This window comes from Zonotrichia leucophrys, chromosome 3, assembly GCF_028769735.1.
Source record: "Zonotrichia leucophrys gambelii isolate GWCS_2022_RI chromosome 3, RI_Zleu_2.0, whole genome shotgun sequence".
NCBI lineage: Eukaryota > Metazoa > Chordata > Aves > Passeriformes > Passerellidae > Zonotrichia > Zonotrichia leucophrys.
In genome coordinates this window covers 63,092,378-63,108,791 of record NC_088172.1, presented here as the reverse complement: position 1 = coordinate 63,108,791, position 16,414 = coordinate 63,092,378, and the positions used below count along the sequence as shown (strand labels likewise).

At 39.0% G+C, this 16,414-nt stretch overlaps 1 protein-coding gene across 3 annotated transcripts in view; it reads right to left on the bottom strand.

Moving 5' to 3' along the window:
- Positions 1 to 16,414, bottom strand: part of PCNX2 (pecanex 2) — a 151,605-nt gene that overhangs the window by 41,646 nt on the left and 93,545 nt on the right. For all 3 annotated transcript variants that reach the window (XM_064708512.1, XM_064708513.1, XM_064708514.1), the window contains exon 23: positions 12,931 to 13,060. In XM_064708512.1, the coding sequence (XP_064564582.1) occupies positions 12,931 to 13,060 (130 nt within the window). The remainder of the gene's footprint in view (positions 1 to 12,930; positions 13,061 to 16,414) is intronic.

Sequence of the window (16,414 nt, the reverse complement as noted above, 5' to 3'; positions counted from 1 at the left end):
GTGCAAAGCATCTCCCAAGTACCCAGGGGTACTTGGGATGAAAGTGGAACTCTGGCTAATAAAAATGTTATAGTAAACATCAATTTCCCTGAAATACTGCTCTGACATGGGTATATAATGATTTCAGGACACTTCATTGAAAATATTGCCTCAGAAGTTTTGCCCTCAATCACTAGCCTTAACAGAAGACCTATCTATCAAATATGAAAAATGATCAAATATGTAAATATGATCTCTGATTCCTTGGAAAAAAACTGAACAGGAAAAAGCCCAAACAGTAGCCAGCATTTGGTCACATGTGACAGTGGCAAGGGCCTCGTGTACCAAAGCCTGCAAGCACAGGGGAGGAGAGCCACAGCACCACTTTCCCTGCCATGGGATCCAAGGGAGACACCCGGGGTGTCCCTCATGGTGTCCTTGGTGGAGCTGCAGTGAGATTGGCATGGCTGGGGTCTGGCTCACCCAGTGGGTAGCACAAGGCCCAGAGGAGATTTTGAACAGGCTGGGGATTGGCCAGTCAGCCTCCACAGCCTGAATTTAACTACTCACTGTGGAAACTGCAAATGTGCCCCAAGGACGATGGCACCAAAGAGGGATCACTTCTAAGGGAGGTTTTCAAACAACTTAAATAACACTGGAAAAGGATGGTGTAAAGATAACAGCGTCTTTGAAACACAGCAGAGACTCAGTAGTGGTTTCCAGGATTTTGTGTCTAAGTTCATGCTGAATCCAACTGGGAGAAGGATGCCACTGACATGTTACAAAGTCTTTTCATCCACTCCCCACAGCCTCCCCAAAAATGTTGTGGAAAACTGACCAACAGAAAAATTACACACAAGTTTCCATGCAGGAGACAGAAGAGGAGCAGATTTGCTTTATTTCTACTTCCTACCAAAAGAAAGTATTTTTTTTTTCTTAAAAAGGCACGTTCTCTACTTTGCAAAAAGTATGATTGAGAAAATAAGAGTGTTAATTAAAATTATTTGTAATTAATATTAGTATATTATCTACATAGATTAACATTTTATTGGAGGTATTATTTTTTTTTCCTGTTTCTGGTTGGTCTATCTCATTGCAACTGCAATTATCATTTCCTATTCAACAGAAAATGACACTGGGGGGGAAGTGCCTTCTAAGCAGTTCAGAATATAAAGAATCATTTTACTTTAAAAAGGTTGTCAAAATTCTTTCACCTTGATATATATCCACCTGCATATGCAAGAGGAAGCATAAACATTAGGTTTGGAATTCAATCAATTTTCTATTCTCAGCAGAGAAGCACTGCTGATTTCCAAATGCATATGTTTTAAGATTATGAGATGCTTTATTAACTTTCAGTGCCTCTGAAATCAGTGTGGTAGTGTAAGGTAAAAGTTAATACTCTTCTTTACCCCAGTTTCTTACCATTTCTGGTGTGGAGGCTTTTTGAGACCCATAAAATCAACCAATACTTCAGAAAATTCTAATCTATAATACACAGGAATCCTTTTGCCCAGCACGCAGCTCTGGGTCTACTTCTTTCCCCTCCCCCTCTTATTTTTTCTTTTGACAGAAAGATGCATGAAACAATCAGGGAAAATCACAAGTGCTTTGGGACACAACAATTCAAATTATGCAGCCTGACTGGGAAAAAGGGAAGGAAATAGAACAGCTCTCACAAACAAAAAACCCAAACAGAACAAAATAAAACCAGGCCCCATTAAGGCTTTGTTTGAGTAGCTAAAATATGAGCCCTGGGACATGAGACAAGAATTTAGCTTTTCAGACACAACTAGAACCCAAATCTTTAAACAGCCATTATGAGGCATAATTTTATTTCATTTTTTTAAGACCAAAAGTAATATAGACAGTTTATAAAGCAAACTTCAGTGCTGAAATTCAGCTTAGTTGAATAAATGCTGTCCAGTAATCAATTCTGGGTTTTAAAAGTCTTCTACAATTATTAGTAACCAAAGCTGTGTTGGTATCTTCTTGAAAGCAATAGGAATTTGCACTGGATTAAACTATAATCCACTACACCTAACAATCAAATCAGCAACACCTTTACTTCTCAACCAGGACCTCTCACTGTGAACTTTTGGGATTAGTAGGTGATTTGGGCTTTCCTCCAGTGGCCTCTTACTTTATATTTGGTTGTTACCACTCATCCAATGTGATAATTATCTCAGTAATTGAATTTCTTCCTGAATTGCATTATTCTATGCAAACCAAGCAGAGCTCCTCCAGCAATTACCCTAGAGAAAAAGTGATTGTGTTGGACTGTCTTCAGCTGAGTCTTCAGCAATTTCAAAGTCAACATCTTGCTTAGTTCCTGAAATATCTATCTCATGCTCTTTTAATTCCACATTTACATGGACACTGAGATAACCCACTGGTTTGTGCAGCACTGCTCATGTCATTAAAACTATTGCTTCCTTTTGCAAAAAATTAGGTCACTTCCTATACTCCCAAACATATTGCCCGGAAAGAATTTCTTCTCCCACTTAGTTTCCCAATTTCCTTAGAAAGATAGAAAAAAGGCTGAGGGGGATCAAGGAAGTCTGGGGAATATACAGAGTATATTGAGAGTCAGGTAAATTGAGGAAAATAAATAAATCATTGCTGATTTGATGATGCTAAATAAATAATTATTTCTAGAAGATCAAAATGAAATTCCAGCTGTTCTATCTGCCCTGCTGCTGCTGAGTTTTCCCCCAAAACACAAATTCAAGATTTCCAGGATTCCTGCTGTGTAGAAGATCTCTACTTTGAAAGAGAATAAAACAAAGAAAAGCAGTTTCCCTCTGGGAGATGCAGAGATGCCTTTCTAGGATTGATCCAAAGTTTTTCTTTGTTTGTGTCCAATGAATTTTAATCCACACTTCGATGACATCTAACAGGCAAATTTAAAAGAGAGAAACTACAAGCTGCAGCCCTATGATTATTCATGGGAATCTGGAAAAAAAACTTCAGTGTTTTCATGTGCATGCCTAATGCTGCTGGCTCTATAAACAAAGGCTTAGCATTAAAAACAGAGTAGCAGTTGTCTACAATGTGAGGCAGGAGGAGAATGGCATGGCAGAATAAGCAAGCACCCATCAGTATTTGAAGGACACCAGAGGTAAAAACAATGGTATTAATTGGAAGGGAAAGGATACTGAAGTAGTTTTAAATCAATTTCATCTAAAGGACAGAATGATTTCAGTGTGGTTTTAACAGCAAGGGCTGACAGCCCCTTCGTGTGTGACCCTGCCCAAATTTTCTGGGCAGCTGCATGGAACATACACTTGGGTTTAACTCACATTAAGAAAGAGGGATCTCTTAAAAATGAAAGCAATTTTTCCTTCCTGATCACTCACTCTGATTTTTATTTTTATGCTTTCTTCCTTCTCTCCTTCCCTGACTGGGTCATTGTTTCATCTAACAACAATAAAAATAACAACAATAAAAAGTGGCTTAGATTGCACGCAAGGAAACTGGGGGAGGGCTAAGGTATGAATAGTGCTAAAGGGAGCTCTGTTGCAGCATCCTTCTAAGACACAGAAAGGTCTTATTATCAATAACACTTCCTGTTCTTAGAGTTTCTTTCCTTTCTTAAAAAGGTTTTTATAACTGATTTTGAGGCTTCTTGGGTTTGTTTGGGTTTTTTGTTTGTTTATTTTAATTTTTTCTAATGTTTTGGTTTGGTTTTGTTGTTGTTTGTTTAAGTGGGTGTTAAAACCAGAGTCATCTGCTGAGATCACTCAGTTTATTTGGCATATTCCAACACCTGTCTGGAAGATTCTGTACTTCTACAGAAGGGGGATGTAAAAGTGAGGTGTAAACTAAGATCAAAAGATGAGTGCCCAAACATAGGTTAAACAGCCCACCTTAGTGCTCTGACATTCAAAGGCTTAGCTGGGGAATTCACCTCTTATTAGTAAGCCAGGTGATTTAAGCATCTGTGTACTTTAAAGTACTCACTAATGCTTTACTAAAATGTCATCAATATTCCTGCTTTTGTCTTATTTAATTTCATTCCCCTTGTCTAAGTGTGCTTTTTATTTTAAAAGACATTCAATTACTGTCTTCAGATTATTTTTTACTATGCAATAGAAGAAGCCTTATAAGTGAAATGATAATGCAACTGTGCAGAGGTTTTTTGTGTGCACTCCTGAGGATGTAAAAAAGGTCAGGATCCTAACATTCCTCTAAGGATGGGGTTTAACCCAGGACTCTGCTTCATAGCTAGACCTGGTTGTCTGCAGCTGAAAGAAGTGCTTTTCATTTAAAAGCAAATGTGTTAATGACATTACACAAACACAGGTATCTGAAATAGTACATATGGGTGTCATTCTGTTGTTCCCATCGTGTGCCAGCACAAACTTTATAGGAAAGGCACTACACTGAGCCCAGCCCTGGGCAAAGAGCTCCACGGGACTGATCCACTTGGGCTCTGCACTGATGGGCCCAGGAGTGAAACAGCAAAAGCCTGAGAAACTGCAAGGAGCTGGAGAGCAGAAAGGAGGTGATGAGAAATATCCTGGTGAAGTTTTCAACAGAGAGAGTGAGAACAGACAAGGGGAAAAAAAAAACCAACAAAATCAAAACAAATGTTGGGAGCCGCTTGAGCAAATGAGGCCAAGATGTTTTTCTCCTTTACTCCACACAAACAGAGAAACATTGTTTAAATATCATAAAAGGAAGAAAGGATAACAAGGTATTTCAGAATTCATTCTTGATAATTTTTTTTGCTGATAACAGTGTTTTAATGCCCTTTCAGTGTGCAATATTAAAATAGCATATATTTCAGATATTTTTCTCACTTTCAGACTCAATGTGACTGATTAATAATAAAATTAGAAAGAAGAGATGGCAAGACAGTATAAGGAAATACAAGACTTAGACAAAGATTGGTCTTTCAAAGAAAGTCTGTATCAGAAATACTACTGTAGTTCACTACAGGGTTTTCCACATCCGTATTTCTCACCAAAAGATGCAAGAAGGCAAAACAGAAGCTAACCAAGCCATTCCAGTGCTGCAAACATGCAAATGCAGCACCAGTGACTCTATGCTGAAGAACAACAAAAGTCTTACTGTTACTGTGCAGTTGTACAAAATCCAATCTAATAGAGGGATAACTTTCAATACCTAAGGGTTTTTTACTGCAAGAACTGTTGAGAATGTTAATAATTTACAGCATCCATCTTGGTATCCTCTACAGTACTCTTCAGGCTGAAAACATCTCTGATATTTTGAGAGCAAACACTGTTAGTCAAAGGACTTAAAAAGAAAGAAAAAAATTCCATTAGCTTTCATCCAGTATTTACCTAGTCCCAACTAGCACAAAGTTTCAGAGGCAATTCTCAGTGGCAATGGTGACACAATTCTGCACTTTGTACTACCTCAGAAAGAAGAGCTGGTTTACATTTTGCCCTCAGGCAATCTAGGTCCAGTCCATACCTTTGTGTATCAGGTGACAACCAAGACCTAAGCATGCTGCAGCATGAACTGCTCCCTGCCTGTACACAACATTTCACCTTGGTTAGAATGGTTACACTTGCTGAACATTTCCTCCTGCATCTAAGCTTTACCAGCTTTCACACTTTGACAAAAGTGGCTTGAATAAGTATTTCCTTGAACGTACAGCTTAGGTTTAGTACTCTGCACCTCAGCTTGCCCCTAAATGTTTGATTCAGTTAAATCCAACACAGGACGTGATCTACATTATCCAAGTGAATGGATGAACACTTGCTGAGAACACTTATTCTTATGGAAATTCAGACAACCCATTTCAAGGGGTTTCCAATATTTGACATGACAGAAATTTCATGAGTGAACTTGATTTCATTAGATTTACATAATTTGGAAGCTAATGATTAGATGAACAGCATTATAAATCTTTAGTGCCACACATGCCCTTAAAACATTACATGGGCCCTATTTCTGATGGGAGTCCATTATTGTCCATTACATACTGGTATTGCCTTCCTTTCTAAATATATATTTAAAAGTCCTTCTCAATCATGCTCATGATTTCTTCTCCTTTGTAGGTCTGAGTTCCTGCTTACCCATGTCTGTTGGATTACCCCCTCAGATTTTTCATTGCATGCCTTTTCCTTTCTGCCCACCCACCCTTTTCCCTTTTCATTTATGCCACTTACAGTTTTGATCTCTACTTGTGCTCCTCCTGATCTCAGCATGCATCCCCTTTCTGATGTCTTTACTCTGTCCTCTTAGAAAGATTCAGTGAACTGGAGTTGTGGCTGCATCTTTAACTCGGCAGGGAACTACAGAGCACTGAATCAGAATACATTCCCAATTAATTATCACACATATGGCTCCTATTCAATTAGCCTCAATTTGTTTTATTGATTGCCAGGGGCAAAAATTTGAGAAAAAGAGATGTTACCAGTTAAAGAGAGACTGCCAAACAGTTAAACTACATCTTTGAATTTTGTATAGCCTCCCTTGAGTGTGAAACTCCAGGCAACTCAGAAAACACTTCTTTTAATATCAAACCTACTTGATTAAAGGTGCCTGGTTTTCCTTGCCCATCCTTTCTCACATTTTCCCAGCTTGGTGTGACTCCACAGGTGGAGTCAAGCGATGAGGTGAGGGCTGGGCTGGAGAGGAGGTGTGCACAGCTCTGTGCCACAGCAGGCAGCCAAAGGGCACTGATGGCCACTTGCTCTAGGGGAGATCACAGCTCAAGACACTGAAGGGAAGGGAGTTTCTAGCAGGGCTTCTTTAAGCTTGAGGCTGTACCTGAAGCAACACCCTCCAAACCTGAATGCTGTGGGCTTTGTCACTCTGCAAAGCTCTACACTGAAAGAAATTGAAGACTCCCAAACCTGCCAAGTGTTGCAGGAACGGGCCATGGGCAGTACTGGTGGAGTGCAAGACAGAGACTGGTTACACACAACAGCAGGGAGCAGACAGGGAAGGGTCTTGAGAAGACAGTCAGATGAATAAGCCTAATGAGTAACATGTAATTTCAGAAAGCTCATGAAGAACTAAGGCTGAAGTACACACAAAGATGCTCTTTGTTCTTCAAACGTTTTGGTTTTCTCTGTTCTCTCCCCCAGTGCCAGAACCATGACCACAAATGCCCCTGGAGAACAGGGCATAACTTCCCAAAGACCAGTTTATACTCATTGTTTAAAGAGAGGAGCATGTTTTTCCAAAAAAAAAAAAAATCACCTCTATTGGGAACTCTGCCAACCTTAAGAGAAGAAAAACGAAGGAAGAATGGCAGCAGCTTGCTAATATTTCAGTTTTTTGCACCACTGCCAGCCAGGGACTGACATTTACAACTGCATCAATGCTGTACTCAAGGATACCAAGGGAGGCCTAAGCAAACCTCAGTATAGGCTGTAGTATACCAGTACAGGCTGGGCTCTCACAGAACTAAGTAAGCATCTTTGAAATTTCCAGAAAGACTGGAAAGTTTACAAATTCACCAAATTCTACATGCTTTGTTAATAGGATTGATAAGCTCTTCTGATTTGGAGGCAACACCCAAAACTTAAGGCCAAACACAGCTCATTTATTGGTCCTATTTGTTTGGACGTGTCAGTCCCATGCACTAATAAGCACCCATTTCAGGTTTATCTGCATGCTGGTATTTATTTATACTATTTTAAAGAGTTCAAAATTAACTCAACTCTCAATAAAAGCCTGGAGGAGCCCCGAGGCCAACTCAGTGAAGACCTCTCGTAGAAGAACCACAGTCACCAAAGGGACCAGCATTCATCAGTGAGTAATAGCTGTGAACAAAGGCACTGGAACCTCAGTTCATTTTAGAGCAAACAGAAATACAGTGCTTCTTTCTGGTCAGTTCATAAAAACAGGATAGAAATAGAGGCAGTCAGAGAGAAACAAAAATTTGCAGAGAAATCAGTTTGGAGGAAACTAAAATAATTGCAATGAACAGTAAAACTCAAGGCAACAAGGTGCCTTTCAGACCAGGTAGCTGGAAATATTCAAGGAAGTTTGAACCCTAAGTAGGGCAGTGACAGTAGTTAGAACATAACACATGAGATGATATTTATGAAATAAGGCAAACATTATCTCCTGTCAATTAGGGGGAAAAAAGCTGAAGTTATCCTATTCACTATAAATTAAAATCCAAACTATTACTGAGCTACAAACATCTGCTGCAGTTGCTCCTCTGTAAACATCACTACTATGGAGGTCTGAAAACATGTGAAAATCAAACAAGACAGGAGGAAAAAGACTAAGAAAAAAAGAAATCCAGTCTTAAAAAGAACAGCTTGAAAGGTCTGAGTGTGCAGATCCCAAACAAGGCCCATGGACAGTTACGGGTGAATGACATTTTGTGTTTGGAGCAGGGGTTTTAACAGCTGTAACAGATGAGCAGGCTCACAGGGAAACCAGAGGCACCAGCATGTGTTAAAAATAAGCATTTGGAAGTGGAAGGCCTGTTATTTTATGGGGAAAAAGGGGGGGAGCAGACAGGTACTTTTCACAGCTCCTTTTCCCACACATGGGCATAATGTGGGGTCAACCAGAATTATGTGTATAATGGGAAAACTCTTCCCATTCCACCTGCAGGCTATCTGTGATGGGCAGGTTAAGTGAGCTGGCAGGAAAAAAAGAAGAAAAAGCCATCTGCACTACATCTGAAGCAGGGCAGGTTTTCCTTGCCCTCCATTCCCAGCTGCGTTAACCCTACAGGTGGTTATTTCCCAGACCGCAATGACTGGAACAATAACACAGTGATACACTTTTTAAAGAGATGGAGGAAAGAAATGCTTGCTCACATAGTCCCAAACACAGAGAGGCATCCTGTAATGCCAGTCTGAGATAACTGGCAATTTAATCACAGCCTCTTTAGAGACACCTAATTAATTCAGTTACACCGCACTGTAATTCATTCAAGGCGCTTCAAAGCAAATGCAAGCTGTGCCTTACCCAAAAATAGGCACTGAACCAGAAGAATAGGAACAGGAAGGTACAGGAGAGACAAGCAGCTTGTAAACAGCAAAATCTCCAGATTCCTGGTGGCAGTTTGCTGTTTGTGGGGACAAGTCACAGCTGCAGCAGAGAACAAACAGGCTGCTCCATGTGATCCAGCTGTTAGACCCACTGGGGAATAAAAGTAAACTTCCTCCTGTGTTCTGTCATTGTCATATCCAAGATACAAAGGAAGATAAGAGGAAGGGAGGAGAAGGACAGAGTCAGGCCACAGTGTGACAAAGTATTGGAGAAAAAAAGCAAAAGCAGAGGAATTGAACAATAGTGTTTGGACAAATGCTTCATGCTTTAGTGTCTATACATTAAACAAGATTTACTGCTATTTCCTTTTCTCTCTCTGACATCTACAGCCTAATCATTCCAACAGCTGTGAAAATAGGGACTAAAAGAGCAGTCTTCAAACTGGGAAGCGGGACCAAGGCCAATGGCTGGACAAAACCAGTGTCACAGCAAACCTTCCTTTGTAAAAACACAAATCCAAAAATAACAGAGAGAGAGAAAGAAAAATTCTCATAGTTGAACTCCCACAAGGTAACCAGCTCATGAGCAGCAGCCCAGCTTCTCATTTTACACCCCTCTCTTTTCAACAACAAAGGCAGCAAAAGCTGCAAAACTGTGATTGCAAGAGTTCTTCTTTCTCATTAACTTTCCTTATTGCCTTATTTTTTCTTCTTATTTCTCATCCTTCCCTTCCCCTCTGAAGGATCCCTGACCTCAGCGATGTATTGGTGTCATAGACTCTGCCTGCAGAGAGTACCAAAGGGCACACTCAAAACAAACAGCATCTGCTGACTGCAGGGAAGAACACCCATGCTCTGTGCACACACCACAAGAGCCCAAACAGGCACAGCAGGAGCCCTGAATTTTGAAGAGCCTGTTAGGAATTTCACAGTTTGCTTACTATCAAAATGAATCTCTTTTCCTTTTTTTACCCACTTGAGTCCTTCAGCTCCTTGAAAAAACAAACAACACCATTTTAATTCTCCAAGACTTCCAGCTCCAACTTGAATCATCTAAAATAGAAGAAGCTCAGTCAGAGAAACCTGAGGATTCAAGATTCTCTTTAGCCAGCAGCAAAAGTGGAGCTAAAAGACACCTAGAAACACAAGATACATGTATGTGCACTCAGAAAATACCAGGTGAGGACAACCAAACCAGGATTTTAAGGAACAGATGGATCAGTTGCTCAGCACTCACACTGCTGGCCTAGTAGCCCTGTTCTATTAATAAACATGGAACTCTGTACTTGCTAAAGTTCAAAATTTCAACTTTGGGTTCACTCTACCAAAAATGAACTGGATCTTTTTTCCCTCATCTAATTTCAGGTTGTTGGCCCAAAAGAGATACAAAAAAATTTCTTCCTGAAGAGAAACAGCAGTGAAGTTTGAGTGACAACAGAAAAGTGTGCAAATACTGATTATAATCAGTACAGAAATGACAACCTAAGAAGGCAATCTAATTTATGACTTGAAAGAAAAACAATTTTGATACTTAGACTGCTTGTCAAAGTTGCTTTCAGTTATTTCAATTATTATTATGCCATTTTTTATTATGTATTAAAAAAACAACCTTGGAACTGACAATACCTGACTGCATGTAAGTGTAAATGAATTATTTGTAGCTAATATGCGATAATTTAACATAGTCATCAATACAGCAAAGAATTGTTTGAAAACGTGTATGTGAAGCAGGCAGTAAAAAAAGTTATATAAAGTACATTGAAGGTAGCTTTCCCCTGGGCAAGGCTCCTGTCAACAAGCAGTGAGTATAGAAACAGCCAAAAAAATCTCCAAGAGCTCCTGCGTTGTATGCACACAGAGAACACTGCAGAGAACCTGTGACTTTCCACAAATACCCTGAGCTAAACTTGGGGAAACCATCAATGCACTCCAAAAAAGAAATCTGTACAGCAACTTCCCTATCTGTTTGTTCTGTTTTGTCTTATACAACCTTAAAATTTAGTGCACATCTGGCTCTAAGAACTGCAGCCCAAAGACAGGCAGATGTGCAGGAGCCAGAACAACTTTCCATTCTAGCTCAAGCTCCTGATCCTATCTAACTCCTCAGCTCAAAAAGAAAGCAATTATGCTACCCCTTGAAATTTTTACATATTGAAAGCGCAAAATTTTAAGCAATAAGGCAAGGCCCATTCAGTTCATTCAACTATTTGAAGTATTTAACAGAAAATTTCCTTATTCCTAACATAAAATTGCTCCCCTTTGTTGCCTTTTTCTGTCTTTTCACACAGTATTTTTAATAAACCAGGAGTTTTTCAGTCCAACTCTCACCCATTCTGGTTAGTTCCTCATGTGAAATGGAAGTAAGGAAAAGGAGAATTAGAAGTACTAGAGACAAAATTAACACAATTTTAGGAGGAGTCATTCCATGTACATACTCTGAGATGCCACGGGTTCAGGCAAAGACTTATTTTACTTCGATGACAAACCTGAACCTTCTACAAGGCTGTTTTCCACTTCTGAAAGGTTTTCAAGAGGCAAGGTTGTGTTATTTGTTTTAAGTGAGGTCATAGAAGATACAGCAGAATTTCTAACAAGCATCAAAGCACAATTTTTTACAAAGAATAATGTAAGCCTTCTGGTTGAAGACAAAGTTGTAGTTGCTGCTTATTTTGAAAGGACAAGCAGTGGTGGATTAAAGTATTAAAAGGGTTTGGTTTTCTGCACTTGAGGTTTTACAGTTTATGGATAAAATAATTACCTTGCTTTGCAAAACTATTAGCATAAGGTTCTTCGCTTCTCTTAGTGGGAATCACAGATGGTCACTATTGATGAAAACAAGTCACACACACCTCCTTGTTAAAGTACTGAGTATCAACCATTTTTAGTTACTTCCTGTGAATATCTCCTGTTCATTTTGTATGAAAAGATTAGACAAACCAACAGCAAATATAAATGACCCCCTCTATTTCCCTTGACAATAACCTAAAGGCTTGACACTAACCAAACTATACGGCAGTGATGTGCCTTCAAGAGAGGTTGGTTCTCTGACTGGTGCCTAGAAAGGGAACTGCATGCCTTCAAAATGCTCTGGTTGAAGTAAAATTCAGCAGATGGTAAAATCCTGACTTCCTACTTAATATTGTTCAAAGTTTCTGTCCAGAAATGTATAGTTGTCTGTGGGATTAGTGGTAGCTTCCTGTCTTTCTATAACTGCCCTCCACTTCACTCTCTTGAAAGAATTAAACTGCTGACCCAGTAAAAAAGATGTGAGAGAGAATTCTGTTCAGATCTAGTCCCAGTGTACAAAACTCAGTTCCCCTTGAAAGGTTTCCACAAATCTCATCACATTCAGAAACGAATACAAAGCCTCCTTATATAACTTGGCTTTGTCTGACTAATTTCTTTATAGATGAGTACATATTCATGCACTGACACACGTCAAAATGCAACAAAAGAAAACTCTTCAAACTAAGATACACCAAGACAAGAGGTGTGGTTAGTGTGTGGCCCTTCTCACTGGTGAGGCCAAGCCCAGACTCAGCCAATGCAATTTTCCCTTTCTATCACAGTTGTGCAGCTGCAGAGTTACCTGCTGCATCCCAGAGGGTAGCATTTAATCAGCCTAGTTAGTACAAAATGTATTTATGCAGTCTGACTGCTAGTGCCAAAGGCTTCACAGATTTATTTGCTAGCACTAGCTAGCAAGACAAAAAAGGCTGACAACTGGGAGTTTTACTGCTTTTTTCTTTTTCACAGCTTCGTTACTGTGTGTCTGTACAACAAATGCAACACGACACCTCATCTGTAGCGCACTGATAATTGCTTAAATACATTTTCAGAAATAGCCAAATAACCATGGGAAAGTAAAACACCAGAAACAAGATTCAAAGATTAACCTCTTATGCCCTAATTTAAGGATTATCTTTGGAAACAAAAAATACCACCAGAAATGAAACTAATGAGAGCAAAACCTTTACAAATAACAAAGGTAGAGATTTGTGAATAATCTTACTTGTAGTTTTTTTCCCAGAACTTGACTGGTCGTGCATACGATGCAATGAAGATGACACTGCCCAGAAATGGACTGAGTGGTGTAGAAAAGACTGAAGCGGCCAGAGTTTGAAAAAAAAGCATAGCAGAGTCTGAAAACTGCAAGTTAAGGTAACATGGAAAGGGAGGAAGGCAGGCAGTGCCAAATCAGCCATTACCAGCATGTAGTCAGTGGCTCTTCAATGCTACAGGTTCATTATGGGGGTGACCCTGCCTAATCCCTGCCCGAGGACAGATGCTAGGAATAGGCAGTGCAGCAAACACCCTTTTCCAGCTACCTAAGCTACCTTCTGTAACATAAAAGTGCCTTTCCAGAGTCTGACACAGAGTTTAAAACACACACACACACACATGAGGAAAATACCAATTTCTTGAAAATTATTTGTTCTCCACACCGGAGTCTTGCTTTCACTGTGTCCAGTGTTCCATTCTGTGGGCTTCTGCTTTTTTTGGAACGACCCTGTATGTGGAGAAACTATGCCTCTTTGATCCAGCCTGCTGGTTCAAAGTCATGTTTTCACATTGATTCTTGCTAAAAATTTACTATTCCAAAGCTAAAAAATGTTCAGCATTTCAGACTTTTTGAAATATATAAGAAATGAGAAGGTGAGGACAGGGGAGTAGTAAGTATCACACATAAATATCATAATGAATGCCTGAATCCATAGTTTACTTCAAATGTAAAGTCATATTTCAGGTTGCTGGAAAGCAAGTTAGGATATAGATAAGGATACTGAAAAGATGCATTTATTTATGTTCCTTTTAACTTGCAACCAAATAAAATGTCAGTCTTAAATTCTTCATTAATTCATACCACATCCATGAAATTTTAGGACAAATACTTTCAAACTGGCATAAGAGACCAGCTGTCATTCCTTACATCTCTCTTGGGAGGGAGGTGCAAAGTAAAGAAGCCATGAACTAAAGGAGTCACTATCAATGGACAGTGATCAAGCACATCTCAATCTAAATTTCAGGTAAAATCACCCAATAACCACAATTTTTTAGCTTACTCTCTTATAGCAAAGTACTGTACGTATGTCCCACAATCCCTGAGACTTCACAAAAAGCCCACTTAAACAAAAGTAGAATCATTCTTGGTACAGCATTTCCATAAAACTGCTAGTTAGCCAGGCTTTAAAAGCCATTTGCAAAATCTAGGAACAAATATTTACCAAAAAATACCTTTCAAATCTCTCAAACTTACTAAAAGACAGTGATCTGGAACAGTGTCTTTGTGCATTAGAGAGACTGAAAAATGAGCTGCCCTGAGAGTCTAAAGTTTTAAAAAGTGACACAGAGCACAGAGCAAAAAGCAAGTGCATCAGAAAAGTTGAACTGTCACATTACAGTGCAGTCATAACCAAGCACTGGCTGTGAAAGATGAACAAGTATTTACAAGTGTCAGATAAGGGAAGGAGGCATGGGAGCTGAAGAGAGGAAGAGAGAACAAAGAGGACAGATAAGGGCAGCAAACCAAGTTTTTTAAAGTTGGTACTAATGTAATGATTGATTTAAAAATTGCCACCATCATGAGCTGAGACATTTCGCACACCATTGTGAAGTGTTGTGTCTTAGACATAATCAGAAGCAACAGGGGTTTTTTATCAGGAGACATAATGCCCTACTAAATGGACAGTAGAAGACACTACCCATTTGATTTGTGAAAAGTGACTTTAACTGTTTCACATTTCTAAGCATGTCATGAGAGGAAGCGACAGCATCTGACTTTTACATATATGTAACGAGTGCAGTGGGCAATTATCTGTCACAGGGGTATTTTTATTTGAGGATATCCAATTTGTCTGTATTATGTCATTACTTATTAACTTTAAATACCAATGCTTTAATTATGTCTAAATAAAAAAGAAGTGTCAAAAACTTACAGGCATACTTTCTTACACTGACCTTTTACCTGACCCAAGAAAGGTTTCCTGTGTACCATCTTTGTTAGGCTACATTGTCTAGAAGCAGAACTTGTTTCTTTGTGAATAATGGATTTTCTTTCTAACATGGTCAAAATCAAATTTTGAGATCAAAAACCCCAAAGCTAAAAACTCTTCAGCATTAAATAAAACATTGCCTTTGAGGATTAATTCTTACAATTTAAAAATCTGTTTAAATTCAAACCAGCTTCCAAACAAGTAAATGAAAGACTGACATTTTGAAAATCTTCCATCCTCTTCTTCTAACACAAAACTATGTAGTAAGGCCAGCTCAAGTCCTCTGTTTCTCAAAATCCACATTTTTACTGGCAATTACTACAAGTCCCTTCCAGGCACACAACCACTTAGAGGATGGGAAAACTGACAGTCACAGGGCTCTGCTTTCTGATGTTACAGCTGTAACCCTGAAACAACCAAAGCAGAAACTCTCCTAAACAGGATAATCTCAACTACAAACTTTTTCTTCCCCTCAAATTTCACTATTCCCTTTTTAGGTTAAATCTGCCTTTGAACCACAAACTACACTGACTTTCTCAGCATGCTGATATTTATAGATGCATGACCTCATCTTACCCCTTAAATGCTAGGAAGGGAAGTTGGAGATCTATCCTCAAGTCTGAAGCCCACTCCTGTTCCTGGTATTTTAGAATTAAGAAGGACTTTGAAGGGTCACCTATTCCATCCAGCAGCCACAAGCAGGATCAGCTAAACCTATAAGACTCCTGAGAGACACTCACTTAAAATCCTGAAGATTTCTAATGGTGGAGATTCTACAGCCTCCACCAGGCAAAGCTCCATACGTGTTCCCTTCATGCTGCACTCCAAGGCATTAAAGTGTGCTGAACTACTCATATCCCTGAGCTCTGCAGCAAAAGTTCACCTAGAGACTTCAAAATTTAAAAATTTACATCCTGTTTGCAGAACTGATTGAAGCAATTAAGAGCCACAAATAATTAACTCTGTAAAGAAATGGCAGGTTTAGTACCTCTGTAAACTGCAACATGCATTCATCATTACTGTTTGCAGGGTTATAATAACAACAAATAAAATTACCATGCAAAGAGGCAGAATTATTGCTGTTGTGGGAATATTAACTTCAGCATTTAACCAGTATCTTAATTGCAGCCCTGCCTTAGAAGACAGATTTGCATTTACAAAGCATACTATAAATATAAATAATAAAAAGCTAGGCTAGATCACTTTAGCAATAACTCTGTAAACAAACAAAACTCTGGTTTAACTACTTTCCAGTTTGCAAAATTTAATTGGTAATTTTATCAAGAGGAAAGTTACCACTGCAGAAAATATTTGTGACCAAAGGGAAACTTGTTGAAATGCAATCTTAAATGTTCTTAAATAGTTCTTAAATGTTCTGCTAAATAAATTCATATACACTTCCCCAACAGAAATGAAAATATTTTTTTATTGTGAAATTCTGGAAGGATTTGCTATGAATAACCGAAATCTCTTAGAACAGATCACTGCTTTTATAATGCTTTT